Here is a 15,561-nt window from a genome sequence, read left to right as displayed (position 1 = left end):
CGAATTGAGACTATTCCTTTTACGATCTTTTCTGTGCAATTTTGCAGCAGCGCCATTGCCATCGCTGCGTTGAACGCTTTATCTTGAGGTAATGTTGCGTGATAACAACGAACGGGTGGAATTGTCCCAGCGGGACGATTATTAGTGCCGCTTGCAGTTCCTTGAAGACCGGCCCGTCGATAAGGAGCTTGTAGAGCCGCGTATTATTATTCTAGCTAGATATTTTTATTCAAAAATTGATTGCATATTGTTCGAATTAATTGCCCCAGTCATTTTTGTAGCGTTGTTCCACCTCATTTATGTCCAATATTAATATTTATTTTTATTTTGCAATTTTATCTAAAAATATATGTAAATTAGAGATTATTATAATTATTTATTTCTTTTTAATTCTGACAATAATTGGACTTTAATGCTCGCTTTAATTAATTGGTCGGCTTAAATTTTCTAAAACATTTCTAACGTACGCGAAATAATTTTATCCGTGTATTCGCAACAAGTACAATGCCGCGAATCGTAATCGTACGTCAGAGAAAGGAGTGGCGGCAAGTGCAATTGCCGTAGGAGTATCTTACACACGCCGCATCTCCTTATTATCCTCGTCTCGATGTTTCCTTTCAACAAATATTATCCCGAACGTCCACTTCAGACGGGGAAGAAGAACGGCAAAAAGTTAAGGGGTGAGGGAGAGAAAGAGTTTTCCTCGGCAACTTGGTTCTTCGCAAAATATGCGGCATAATAAAGTGCACACCATGAAGCGCGGCAGGAACGAAACTGAAGAAAATAAAGAGAAGAATAGAGGAGAGTATCTAGGTACCTATGTATCTACGTACTTACGTACCTCGCCTCTCTTCAGGGTTTACCGCTACTCGTTGGGTTCGTCGAGTGTCGGAACAGGAGGACGTGAGAGAGCAAGGAGAAACAAGTCCGTCGAGTAGGATCGCTCTGAGAGTAGTGAAAGATGAATAGAATCGTTGCATGCGCCTTCGAATGATGCCGCCTGCCGGCCGCAGTGAGTAAGAATGGCGAGCTACTTGTGAAAAATGGATTTCAACGTGGGTTCAACGACCGTTTCGACAAAAGCTAACAATACCGGCTTCTCGCGTTTGCTATTCCGAGTACGTTAGAAAGACTTGTCTATCCTGTCTTCGATTGGCGTGATTTTCTATCGGCAGATATACTGTGGATATATAATATTATTCGAGATTCAATAAAGAGAATTTGATTTTAACTATGATGGACTTGGAATGTTTTGAATAAAATATTTTGAATATTAGAACCGAATGGAGTTGATTAATATATATTAAATCAAATATTTATTCAGAAATTTTCTCAATGGTAATTATGGTCCAAATATTTTTAATTAAAATAATGTAATCAATTAAATATAATGAAAGTAAATTCGTATAAAAAATTATTTTATATAATTCAAAAGAAAAGAATAGATATTACATATTAGATATGAATTTTGTTTGCGTAGTCCACTGCATAGGCTGATTGATTAAAATTTGCTTGGAACAATGTAAACGTTGAAATGATAATGCGAGCAAATCGACATGATGAGATACTGAAATTCTCAAGTGGCAGAATCTCATTAGTTATGCGATAATCTGCTGTGAATTTCGTGTTTTCTTGGTAAATGTTACTGAGAAGCTGTCTTTCTTATCAAAATTATGTTCCGTTATTACAGCTGTTAATCATACATTTCTTGTATTTAAAAGTTTTAGAGACTTGATATATATGCAAAACACAAAAATCGAAAAATTTATGTTTTTTGGTACGTAATAAATACTTATTACAAACGGAAATATTGCGGTCGTTCTCTAATCGTATTTGAAAGGACGGAAATGCTCGCTGGCTAGGAAAATTTTTCATTGTGCTGTAAATTAACCAATTTACAATGGAATTTTTCATCTCACCGTAATGAGAAAAATTATGCATGCTCTCGAAATCGTGTGTGTTATATACCGAATTTTTTGCGCGCGCGAAAGAAGATAACCAAAATTTTCGGAGTAACACAGTTAAAAGGCTGTTATGTGGGAGGGAAACGCTATCTCCATAACGATCGATTTTCTTGAAGCGTGAATTTGCGAACCATCACCCAACGGTTTCACCATGGCGACAGTGCGGTAGTGAGATGGAATTGAGGGTGGAAAATAGTAGATGAGAGATAGAACTCGTTTGACTTCATAATTTGCCTCGAAATTGCTTACTTCCGGCGTACTTACATACTTACGACACTGTAATTGCATACTTAGTAGCGGCTTTTATTCTGGAGGCCCTTTTATCAGTTACATAACAATAATAGTTGTTATTATTATCATCTTAATAACATCTTAATATATCTATGATATATTTTTTAATAATTATTTATTTTATTTTATATATATATTTATTACAATATCGAGTCGTCATAATTATCAAGATCTGAATTATACAAATTTTATTCGACCATCTGAAAAATTTCCAAGCACTATAAATAATAAATAAATCACTTACTTTAAAATTGTTCCACCGATGACTGATGCCTTCCGGACTTTTTCTTATTTCTTCCAATGATCTATGAATGATGAAATCTCTTTCATTCAAGAAAATATAATTACAATTGCACGATACTTTATAGAATACTATCGAGATTAACCAATATTAACCGATATTAAGTTTTCTCGATACGTCACATCATGACAAAAGAAAAACTTGAGAAAAGTCCGAAATCACACGGAGTCACGATCCGTTTGACACGTGCAAAAGTAGACAATAATGATAGACAGCAATTGAAAATTTTAAAGTTAATTTTTAAGTATTTAAGACATTTTATTACATCTCGTATTATAATAAATTGATAAAAATACTCAAGTTAGAATTAAAAATTTTTTATTTTAGAACAACGTATTGTAAGCGCCAATTGCGGGGATAAATTGCGTGATTAATAAATCAACAATGATTTGTAGGAAATAATTCTATATTTGTTACGAAAAAGTAAAAAAGTAATATTCTAATATGGATTACTGCTATTGTCTACCCTATTTGAGTATCATTGTGTGAATGACAACAAGATGATAACGCGTAGGCAGGGCTGGGCAAAATACATCATTAAGTATTTAAAATACAAAATACAAAATACTGTCAATCTTAGTATTTTGATAGAAGATTGATAGTATTTTATATTTTGTATTTCAAATACTTAATGATGTATTTTGCCCAGCTCTGCATACGCGCGGTGTTTACGCGCTATCATCTTGCTGTTACTATTCGCACGGCTCACAAGTAGAGCAGACGGCGGTGGAAGATCGCTCTGTATTATTACTTTTGAAATCGTGATTGTGACAAATATTATAAAATTATTATTTGTCAATTATTGCCGATTTATTAGCGACAATTAATACTGCAATTAATGACTCATATTTCGTTCTACAATTATAAATTTTTAATTATAACTCGTATATTCTACTTATTTATAACAATTTGATTTTTCATATTTGAAAAGCGCGGAAATTTACAAAAATACTTTGGGTTTAACATGGTTGAAACGAGTAATGTAAAATTAATTATATTTTTCGATTTCTTGTCGTTATCTGTTTGCGACGTGAGTATCGAATAGATCGTAGCTCCGTGCGATTTCATGCTTTTATCGAGTTTTTCTTTTGTCACAGTGTGGCAAAGTCGCGTCGGAATAATATTTAATATCGATTAGTATCATATAAATATCGCGCGATTGTAATTATTTTCGCGAGTGAAGGAACAGTCATCGATAGAAAGAGGAAGAAGTCCGGGGGACATCGGGTACTATCAAACCAACTTTAAAATAAGTAATTTTATCATTATTTATCATGTATTTGTTATTTGCAGTACTTGAAAATTTCAAATCAAATTGAAAGTATATTTGAACATTTTCCGAAATATAAAAGGCGCATCTTGCAGCATTTTATTTGAAGAACTGAAAGGTTTTTTTTAGACATTTGTTATTATGCTCTAGTAATTAATTTTTATGCATAACAAAAAAGAGATATATAAAGAGATATATTAAATAAAATGTTACGACGCTCTGCGTGGCAGCTTTTGAAGTGCATAAAAATGGCGAACATGTTATTCTATTAGAAATTTATTTTTTTTTTATGTCACTTAAAATATGATTTATATCATATTACTTTATTAACGGTTAATTTCAACAGAATTTTTATGAAAAAATATGAACTTTATCAAGAAGAGGCTCGTGGTAACGTACTCGTGACAAGTAAAAATGGGTAACAAAGCATGACACGAATTAATTCCTGAAATAATTACTACTTTATTATTATACGAATACCATTCATACGTCGCAAGTGAAAAATATTATGTATTCGAAGATCGAGAAGGGAACCCGCTTATTTTCTCGACACATTTTATTATGTAATATAAACTTATGTGTTATACATAGCTACATATGCTTTGGCTTAACCGCTAGTCCTATTGGCTATCCTTACAGGGCTAGAATGCACAGTGACTTGTACAGAATCATCATCGTGGCACTCCACTTATTCCTCCATTGATCTATCATTGATTTGTCATTGTCGTGTAGACTAGTAACGCGTGAAAGAGGAAAGGATGAAGATGCATTTGTATGTCATTTATTAGTTGAATAAAACTCAAGACAAAACGTATAACAATATATACGCGATTATTATTCTTTTCATTGCAAAAAGTAGATTATATGATTTATGTAAATAAATTAGGAAATCACAGAATAAATTGCAGAGATTGTAATTAACATAATCAGATATGCGATTAAGAACATGAAAGACATTTGTGATGAATATTCAGATTGTATTGAAGAGAGTAAAGTTTTGCAATCGAATATCGCTCAACTAGGATAAAGAACAGACCGCGGTTCGAATTATATTACAGACTTTGATAAAAGCAAACTCTGATTCAACTGCATCGAAGCAAAGTGCGTTGAACACAAATACTTTTATCCGGTGGTAATGAATTTACAACCATCGTTATTTCAAGCATTACTCGCTCCTTTCTTCTTTCCGTGTCACAGAAGCTCTCGTGCGTTCCCGTTTAGTTTACAAAACGTTTATCCTTAATGCATCTAACTGCAAGACAGCAACGGCTCCGTCCTCCTTCCTATATATATATATTTATATATATATTTATATATATATATATATATATATATATATATATATATGTATATATATATATATTGGGAAATGAAAAGCGGTTCTCTTATCGCCGTGTGCGGTATTGTTCCATGAAAGATTTTACAATACGCAGGCTAGATTTCCATCTCAGGGATTAGCCCGGCTCGATATTTTACCTCGACCGCGCGCTTCCGCCGCCAGCGGTGGCTTTCGAGGGATTCTCTCTGGCGAAGATCAGCCGCTAATTATCGCGAACGATCGGGTTTTAATGTAATACGAGAGCACCACAAGTATCGTCGTAATTAAAGTTACCCCTTCGTCCGCGTGCTTCCTGTATTCGCGCTTGAATGATAGGCTGAAAGCGGTACACCTCCCGTATAAAATGCGTGCCAGATTCTCGACCATAACTTTAATGAAGGTATCTCCGTTAAATGCGATTTTGTTTTAATGGAGAAAATTTCGTGGGAAATTCTGTTGCTACTATTCCGATCGTGTGTGAGGGCTATCTTTTTCGTCTTTTAGAGTTCATAGTCGCGTAAATAGCTGTAATAGCTTCAAAAGTCGAAACAAAGTCTTAGCACGAGCAAAAATTGTATTTGTATAAAAAAGATATACCATCTTACTCTATATGAGTATTGTCCAAGGGTGCGTGACGCAGATTTGTCGTACTTTTATTTAGTATTATTTACGAATTTTAAGAGTACGGTAATAGATTCCGAAAGGTCAGGCGTGTAATTGCGGAAGCTACGTTACGGCGCTACGCGGCAAATCGCGTTTGGAAAAATTTTTACGCGCAATCGAGCTTCCCTCGTGTTTATCCATTACTAGCGTGAGGATTGGTCTTTCATTTCTGTTTGCAGCGCGGATGAACAGACGTATGTTATGCGGCGGCATGCGAGTTTTCACGGTACATTTTCCGCTCGTATTATCCCTTTTCATAGCACGCGTTTCACATTTCGTGGGAGCCAACGCAGCAGGGAAATCCTTACTATTGCGTCACGTTTGATATTGATATTGATTTAAAAAATTTACACGATATTTTAATATGGCAGCGTACACAGCAACGGACACAATAGCGTACTGTTTCGCTCATTTCCCTGTTTGAAATTAATCTCTTAATTTGAATAAACAGTTGTACAGATACAATACTTCAGCTATACGGGCCTCTGTCCTCGCCGCATGTTTAGCGCTAAATGCGACTGTGCAGTTCTCGCGCATATAAATCGAACATTCTACATTCAATTACACTCACTACCATTTATATCAGATAAATTACGACTACTTTTTAAAATTTAATTTAATTTAACCGGTCGTCATAGATTTCGCGATCGGGCAACCGCATTTAGCGTCAATCGATCCGGCGAGAATAGCGGCTGTGGACGCTAGACATGAAGGACAAGCCGTGCGTCGACGTGCGTCGCATGTGGAATTCAACGTTGCACCTTTTTTTAGATTCATTCCCTTGCGACATTGCTGTCCGTGCGCTGTTTTCTTACAACTTCGAGTTTCACATTGTCCAACGAGTGACACAACGCCGAACTCCACGTCGCGAGCGCGATTAATACGGGCCTAATAATTAACGAGAGTTACAATTAGACGTTAGTTATTAATTATTATCGTTAAATTTATGCCTAAGATATATTATAATACACTCACCTATGACATACCTGATGATATCTTTGTAAAAATTTCCCTACCACGCCACGAGAGAAAGAGAAAGAGAAAGAGAAAGAGAGAGAGAAAGAGAGAGCGAGAGAGAGAGGGGAGAGAGAGAGAGAGAGAGAAGGAGAGAGAAGGAGAGAGAAGGAGAGAGAAGGAGAAAGAGAAAGAGAGGGAGATAGACAGAGGAAAAGAGAAGGGAGAGACGGTATCCCTCTCGGTGACAGTGGAGAAAAGAAAACGTTTACAGAACCCGCTCTATAGGTTCCTCCTTTATTCTCCTGTATCCTTCGTCGGCGTCGTCGAGCGAGGAGACGCTTTGCGAAAAACGCCCACGCGACCTTGTCTCGAATTCTATGCGAGTGCGCATCCCGCGCTGAAAATCGTCCTGACATTTATCCGATACGGCCAACGCGGGCGCCGATCTTACGCTCTTCGCGCGAAATATTTTGACTTTTTCGATCATTGCACGACGTTTCGAAATTGCTATGTGCAAGCGTATTTCGCGAATTCTCTCGAGAATGAAATTCCCTGGAAGTAAAGCAGTAGTGAAAAGACGGCAAAGCGTAGAGCTTCACAAGTACAGAATTGAGTAATGTGAATACAATAACTTGGACTGGATTTGTTAAATTCACACAGACTTCATTTAGATATTAACTTCATTATTAACTCTATTTGCTTTATTTGACAAGGGTTTCCATCTACGCCATTGCGAATCTTGTACGCTTGTACTATTTCCGTTTCGCGAGAGAAATAGCGAGTCGATAAAAACTTCGCTCTAAGTAACGTACTACGTTCTGGAACGCCGGCTTAATCTCGGCGAGACTCCGGAGCGGCACGCGACGGTTGAATTTCATCGCGGAATTCTCGCACCTGAGCGTGTAGCCCGCCGATCACCGCGCTCGCACCGCGGTCCGTCATTTGTACCGGCGATTAAACTGTCAGCTTAATTGCACCTAACGTTTTTCTTCCGGAAAGTCGGGCCAATTTTCCAATTATGCCAAGGTTTATTTCTTCTTTTGATCGCGTGCGAAGACCGAGACGTGTTATTACCACGTCCCGACGGTCGTTAAACTCGCCTTTCGCGCGCGGGAAAATCGGGAATTAATTTAATTTACGACGACGATTCGTTAAACTAACATCTAAATTAAGAGAATCTACGATCTTTAGCAGTTGTAACTGAGATGCAAATACTGAACAGTTGACTTTATCTGCCGTGACATCGCGAGATATTATTTGCAGTGGAAACGTTATAAGCTTTCGCGCTTTTCTTCAATTTGCATTAGCAAGATACTTTTTGCTCTAGACAGATACTTCAAATAGACATATATTTTTTTTTTGCACGATAGTTTTACCGTAACCCCGTCATAACAAATTCGACAAACCGCACCGATTGTTCAATTACTCCGAAAACAAAAAAAAAAAATTTAAATGTTTTGCACTCTGACGAGTGAAAATCGAGCCTCCAACGCATTTTAGCGATACACGCGGAAATGTGATACGACACGAGTCAGCTTTTCGAATTTCTCTTTGATAAAACTTGTGTTTTCATTGTTTGGACAATGTGTATATATCGTACAATGAACGTGTGACATCAAACGACGATAAATGCAATCGAGCAGAATGAAGCCACTGAATGATAATGTTTTTCCGGTCGTTCGAGATTGCATAACGAATGGAAATACCGATCGTATTAAAAAATATGATTTGATTACGCGACTCTTTAAGCCCTCATCACAGCCACTCGTTGTAATAGTAAGCAAGACTTAATTGTTAGGGATTTCACACGTCATCGGGATTACGTCGTGCATGATCATTACAAACAATCGTCGGAATTATTATACATGCCTTTTATCTTAGAATATCAGAGATACCGTTTACGAATTTTTTGTGTAATATATATTGTCAAATCACACACAGAGAACGGTTGCTGTAATTCGTAGCTCATAAGTATATCCCTAGTCGTGTCGTTGCGTGACCGTCGATACAAAAGATATTCTTCTCCGGCTTATTATTCTCGGTTAATCGAATTTCTCACATTACAATCGCACACGTCCCGGCGCGTGCGTTTCTCGCATAAATCGCTCCTCGCTCGCCTCGCCCGCATGCCTGTACGACCTTTTGTCCGTGAGCGAGTCACTTTGGTACACGTGTTCGTGGAGGGGAACCGACGCGGACGATGACTACCAATGGTAGTCGATGATCGCCTTACTCTCCGAGCACGGATTGACGCTACCGCACCACTTGGTCTCCTTCAGCGGCGGACACGGTGCGCCGCCCCGGCGCGGCTTTATCGTGACTTTCCTCGTCCTCTGGGTTTCGCCCACCCCGCAGCTGCGACTGCACGCGCTCCACGGACCCCATTCGCCGACCTTGCAATCTCTCGGTGCACCTGGAATCACGAATGCAATTATTCCGCTCGAGCGGGTCTGCGGGTCCACGTCTAATCTCGCGACGTGCGGGGAAATTCTCTGGGTAGATGACTGTGATCTTTGGGATGGGCGACCGTAATGAAAATAGAGAGTTTCCCAGCTTGAAATTTTGTTTTAAGTTGAAGTTTTCTTTTGCTAGAAATCTTGGAAAAATTTACTTCAGACTTGTTTACTAGACGTTAAAAATCACGATAAATGACCATCTTAAATTTTAGTGAAGATTGATTCTATATTTATCGAAGGATAGGTAAATTTAAGAGACATGCGATAATTTTGAGACTAAATAAATGATAAGAATAGCGAATAGTAAATTGGCGCAAAAATAGTTATCAATTTTGCTCAATGTTTTATTTATTAATCATAAAATGAAATATTTCTGTCTTTGGTTGATGTTCTATCGTTTATTAAAGTAAGGAAAAATTCATGAGATTGGTTATTATTTTTGCAACATTTTAATAGCTACGCCATTATCAGATTAAACAACGTGTTGCTAGGCGCATGTGAGAATTTTATCGTGCGCGAGGAAAGGGTTGCATCGATATAGCACGGAAACCGGAACGGCCAGCAAACGGTGAGACAGAAAATACAGGGTGCAGGACACAACGCGAATGCGAGAGACAGGAAGGGGTACGAGAAAGAGAGGAAAAGCGTGGAAGCGCGCTTTGATCATTTACGCGGGAAATATGGCTATTGAGAGCGCTCGGCTTTTGCATTAGCTGCCGTCGATGAAAAACTGCGCCGAGGGTTTGTTCGGTTCTGCCGTTGCACCGTTTCGTTTGAAGAGTTAATTAGAGACTCGATTAGATAGCAAAAGCAAAGGTTTCACGAAGGATCGAAAAACATTTTGAATTATGTCTCTAATCATCTTTCGCTGGGTTAGCGGTGAGCAATAGGCAATCGATCGTTGTCGTGGTGATATAGTGTCGATAGCCATATATTATACCGTTCGCCACATTCTGTTATGCTAATGAAGTCAGTATTTTGCGACGGATATTATCACTGTTATAAATTACTTCGGGAATAGAATTGAATAATGTTACGCAATATGATATATACATTTGTCAAAAATTAAACAAACTTATAAATTTAATATCATTATTGTAAGTAAATATAAAAATATTATTGAATAATGGAACTTTTTTCGGATAAAATATAAATTTTAGATTATAAATTCAAAGAGAGAATAGAATATTGTTGTGAGGTGTACGAGGACATTTACTGGATATTGAAAAAAATATGATGTAAATTTAATTTAAAAAAATGACGAAATTTGGCACAATATTTCAAATAAAAATAGAATAATAATAATAATAATAATAAATATAATAAGTAATATTGTGTTATAAAAATGTGCAAAGTAATAGGATTTATTTCAAAATTCTCATACTCACGTGTTCTAACTCGTTTGCCCTTGGATGTCAATCCGTGATGCTTCATCCTGAGTCTGTGCTGGCGCTGATCCGCCAGGTTGGTCATGTTGTTTACGAACGAGTAACCCATACTCGATACGCTCGACACGTTGAGCATCTTCCTTTGAATGTCCTCGTAGATCTGTGCCTTTTGCGCTTCCGCCGTTTGCCTGTACGTCTGATAGTACGGCCAGTCGGATTTTCCTGTTTCGCTGTATCGCGTTTTACCATCGGCGGCGATAGCGATCTTCGAAGTACGTGGTAACGGGGTCGCAGTGTATCTCGGCCTCTGCCACGCGTACGACGAAGCGATGCTGTTGATGATTGCGGCTTTATTGTCCCGCGGGACGTCTGTCACGGCTTGCTGACCGCTTCCGGTCGTGCTCCAGTATCTGAAATGAAAATTACGAGAGTTGTCATTACCGATATTTGTTTTTGGCAATTATAAACTATTTTTTTATATTCTCTTCTCACTATATTTATCTTCTAATTTCAAGAAGAGAGAAAAATTGAGGAATTGTAGTTCATAGAGAGAAGCTGAATAGAAATGATTTAATTAAAATAAAGAAGATCGATCGATCGAGAATTTAATTAAGATTGCAGAATTCAGAGAAATTAAAAATTCGTGAAATTTTTGGAATTTCCGCAATTAATTGTGAAAGTATGTGATAAAGGTAAATCGCCATGGGCGATTCCGCAGTATGCCCCACAATTATTTACATGAATATCATTTGTTATGTTAATATTATTCAGTGTATAATTGTTGTTGTTCCGATGCACCGCGTGTTTTGACGGCATCGGACGCTTTAACGCGAATCGGCGGAATTTCCATTACTGTCCCGTCCATATATTCGCAATCAATACACGATGAATATACATGCAGTCGGTCGGTGTGGTGCAGCGGAACGCCACAGTGTAGACAGCGCCTAGACAGTAATAAGTTGGACGAGGCGTGTTAGGTAGCAATTACTAAATGGAACTGGCCAGGTATTAGCGGCGCGGCGCGCGCGTGCACGCGGCGTTGAACTTGTCGGACGTCATTTACTAAACATATACGTGTTACTTGTATAAAGCCGGGATAATGCCTGTGCCTCGTCTCGCGGAGCGGAGCAAAGTTGAAAATTAATTATTCCCGAGAGGGTGAAATCCGCGAGTTTTGCGAATGACAAAAATATTCGCGCAGCCCGCGTGCAGTCGATTGGCCGACGAATTAATTTAGCCGACCGATATTACAATTGCAAGCAGCGTTACAACTTACGCTCTAATTATGACGGCGAATAATGGAATAAACTGCATATTATAGCCATGCATTAATATTTGGTTTTTGTGAAGTTACAATTAAAACGTCTGTTCTGGAAAAAGAATATATATGTATAATTGAAACGTTGTAAAAGCGATAGGTATACATCAAGTTCTGCTAATGGAGAGACCGACTTATTCGCACGATTTAATTTAAAAAAATAATAGAAACGATCAAATAACCACGAGTTAAATAGTGAAAAACATACTTGCATAATGTGTATAATATAATAATATAATAATATATAATTTAACGTATGATGTATTAATATATATTAATTAACGTCTGGATTCGCTAGTGTATTTCAGGCTAATGCTTAATCGATTAAATGATAATAATATCTTTTCTTAAATTCTCGTCGTTCGAACTCGCAACGGTGCACACGGGCGGAATCGGTCGTTCGTTATGAACCGTCTATACGAGCGGTCGTCGTAGTTTTCGTCGGTACGTGCACTCCGACGAATCGAATTTAGCGAGCGAAGCGAAGGCGTGTGAGCGCGCGAAAACAATTTCGAGAATTGATTTACGGTTGGCATGTGGTACACATAAGAGAGTCGAATCAAGGGGTTGTGTGGGTTGTGTTGGACGGCAACAACCCCGAAACTTGCGTTTCACGCGGGGAAACTTATTCACTGTGCTCTCTCTCTCTCTTTTTCTTTTTCTTTCTCTCTTCCTACCCTCGTTTCTCGCTCTCTCTCGCGATGCTGTCAGCCGTGGAAAATTTGCTCGTCGTATATCCGCGCGCAACGAGTCGCCATTTTCATCGAGAGCATTTATTCTCCCTCGATACGTGATCACTGGATCCCGCAACTCTCGGTGCATACATCGCCGCTTGTGACATTTGCGATTTAATTATTGCAGCGATTTGTGGCGAAAATTTGCAATTCCAGACGCAATCGATTAGAAAATTCTGCTTAATTATGGTAATTACTGATACCAATTGTAATTTGTGACCTAATTAAGCAATTACGCTTTGCAATATGTAGGCAATGCATATGCAATCAGTGCACATCAGTCTGAGCGCAACTACGAAATCGGAATTGTCTAATTATCACGATTATCCTCTAATTACGAATTTCAATGACCTACTTATAGCGAGAGAAGATATTATAAAATAATATTTCACGTGATCATAAATAGCAGTAATGATACTTGGTCATTTAATAATGATTCTGTAGTTTGAGTGTAATCTCTCTCTTAAATTGCATTTAATACCGATAGCTTTATTAGTATTAAAAATATACCGGCGCGGCATGTTTAGCATAATCGTATTCTCTGCACGATAATTTGCATGTATGCAGATCCGTTATAAGTTTACTTTTTCCTACGGTTTAATATTCCTCCAGGAAGTTCCGAGCTTCGCGGCTGGCCGCGCTAAGCTAAGAACCGAGCTTGTAGGTCGTCGTAACTTTTTAATTAAACTGACCTACCATTACTCTACCGCTGTCAACCGAAAAACCTAAACGAATGCGCGAACTTTATTCCGCCCTACGCGAAACTTACTGCCTGATTGCGAGTGGAAACTGTTTTAATTCCGCGGACATTTCCGAGTTGTGTTCGACCAAACGTTCGAATGTCAACAATAGAATCGATCGCCGTTTCCGCGCCGTGCCCGCAAGGCGCCACTCGTGGAATTTTACCACGTAGGAAGGCGAACTATATTTGGATCTAATCGAGGACTCGATCCTTGTTACACCCTGCCAGGCTCGTGTAACGGCATCGTTTCCGACGATTATAGTCACGTCGCGCGTCTCGGAAGTTTGGCGAAGTAGGGTAAACAGTATACACAGTCGCTGGCAGTCAGTATAGTATAGTGAAATGGCACAGGAAATTGTCTTTGAACGTTGTTACTTTGCTTTATGAAACAGGCAAAATATCTTTTGCAGAAAATCCAGAAAATTTAAGAAAAATTTATTCTGCTGATATCGATCAAAAGTGCACATTTATATTCTCACAATTAACGCTTGCAATAAAATTAAGTAACGCTCTAATAAATCTCCATTTCGTGAATGTCAATGTACAGGTACGTCAGCTTGCTTACGAATTCCCTCATCGCGTGCCGTTTGCTTTGTATCGATTTCCATTCTTCTGGCGGGCGAGAATATATTTGTTGCGTCGCCTCGACAGGTCCAAAATAACAGGTCCAAGTGCCCCGTTATCGCGCGGGCGCCGAAACTTATCGCGGGTCGTTAGACCTGTACGCCATCGGAGTCATTTTATTCCGCGGTGGCGGAGAAAAAGTATCGGCTCGATTTATACGTATATTCTTGAGTCTCGTCGAACGGAAAAAGCTTGGGGGGTTGTTAACAATGACGATAATATGTAATGCCATCGCCGAGCTCTCTTACGGGACCATCGATACGTTGCCGCGGCGGCGGCGCGGTGATTTATTTTATGTTGTGCTCGTTGGAATTTACAAGCGATGGACTTAATTCGCGGGAGAGAACGCGATACAATGGACACCGGTGAATTAATTGCGTGCTAATGCGCTTGCATTTGACGGCGGGCAGGGAGGGAGGGAGAGTAGGGGGACTTTGAGCGTTAATGCATGCACTTCGTTGTTAGTCTCGGATTTTAGCTCCATTGTGCCTCGCATTCTCGTTACATGCATTTGTTCGCGATATGCATAATATGCATTATTCTGTAATACTGTACTTTTCATCGATATATTTTTTTTCCTGATATATAAATTGCGATACATTGTAAATTCTCGTCGAGAATCCTTTAACGAATACTTTAATTCCTTTTCAGTCCATTTTGAATGCTCATTACATCATCAATTAATCACGCGCATTTTCATATATGTATATTCTTGCTTTATAATATGAAAAAATCTAAAGTACAATTGGGACGTGGAAAAAAGTAGCTCGGATTTCCGGATCCCGGAGATTCACGATATTGTTCAATATGAGTGCGAACTATGGTAGAGATTTTCCAACGGTACGGTAGTAATAGCATTTACATTTTGGATTATGCAAGCTGTTTCCGTAGCCCGGCTCGCGGCGGATTATCACAGGGCTCGTGCGAGATATGAAAAAATGTTTTCGGAATATTACGGTATACATACATATGTGCACGCGTTCATACATACGCGTATTCGAGGCTACCGATGTCAAAAAAGGAAAACAGAGTTATTTGCGGCAATATTATCGTGAATATTTTAGCACGCCATTGACACTGATAGATTAAGATTCGCCGCGGCAGGCTATCTTTCGGACGAAACGAGCGTCTTGGGTGAGCGAATTTTACTTGAATTTTTTTTTAGCCTCGCGTGCGCCGCTGAAAAATGCGCGCGTGTAAATAAATTACCGGTGGCGGAAAATAAATTACCGGGCGCATTACGATTGCCGCGTGTTTTCGCGACTCTTCCCCGTCCTTCCGGTGAACATAGACGTGCGGCGAAAGGGATGCGACGGGCGATACCACCTAGGCACGTCGTCTGTTATAGTTACTTCTTGTTACACTCACTCTTCTCTATCGCAGTAAATTCATTGGAACGTGTTGTATGCCAGTTCACAAATGGCACTATTACTTTAGGTGCGATGGGGATTTACGCGGTCGCGCATGCTGCTTGTGATAGGCGCGCGGCTATCATTCTCCGCTAATTAACTTTATGATTACGTGAAAGCGAGTAC

The 15,561-nt window shown here is 38.9% G+C and overlaps 1 protein-coding gene and 1 long non-coding RNA gene across 3 annotated transcripts in view; one reads left to right on the top strand and one right to left on the bottom strand.

Annotated features, from left to right (window-relative positions):
• The window catches only part of LOC136999759 (uncharacterized), a 125,364-nt gene that overhangs the window by 17,115 nt on the left and 92,688 nt on the right, over nucleotides 1–15,561 (top strand). The window lies entirely within an intron of this gene.
• The window catches only part of mspo (M-spondin), a 164,973-nt gene continuing 153,680 nt past the window's right edge, over nucleotides 4,269–15,561 (bottom strand). For both annotated transcript variants that reach the window (XM_067354435.1, XM_067354436.1), the window contains 2 exons: nucleotides 10,609–11,018; nucleotides 4,269–9,177 (listed from right to left, as the gene is read on the bottom strand). In XM_067354435.1, coding sequence (XP_067210536.1) covers nucleotides 8,969–9,177; nucleotides 10,609–11,018 — 619 coding nt within the window. In that variant the 3' untranslated portion in view covers nucleotides 4,269–8,968. The remainder of the gene's footprint in view (nucleotides 9,178–10,608; nucleotides 11,019–15,561) is intronic.

The sequence above is a fragment of the Linepithema humile genome, chromosome 4 (assembly GCF_040581485.1).
Source record: "Linepithema humile isolate Giens D197 chromosome 4, Lhum_UNIL_v1.0, whole genome shotgun sequence".
In the NCBI taxonomy this organism is placed as follows: Eukaryota; Metazoa; Arthropoda; class Insecta; order Hymenoptera; family Formicidae; genus Linepithema; species Linepithema humile.
This window is presented reverse-complemented; position numbering and strand designations above follow the sequence as displayed.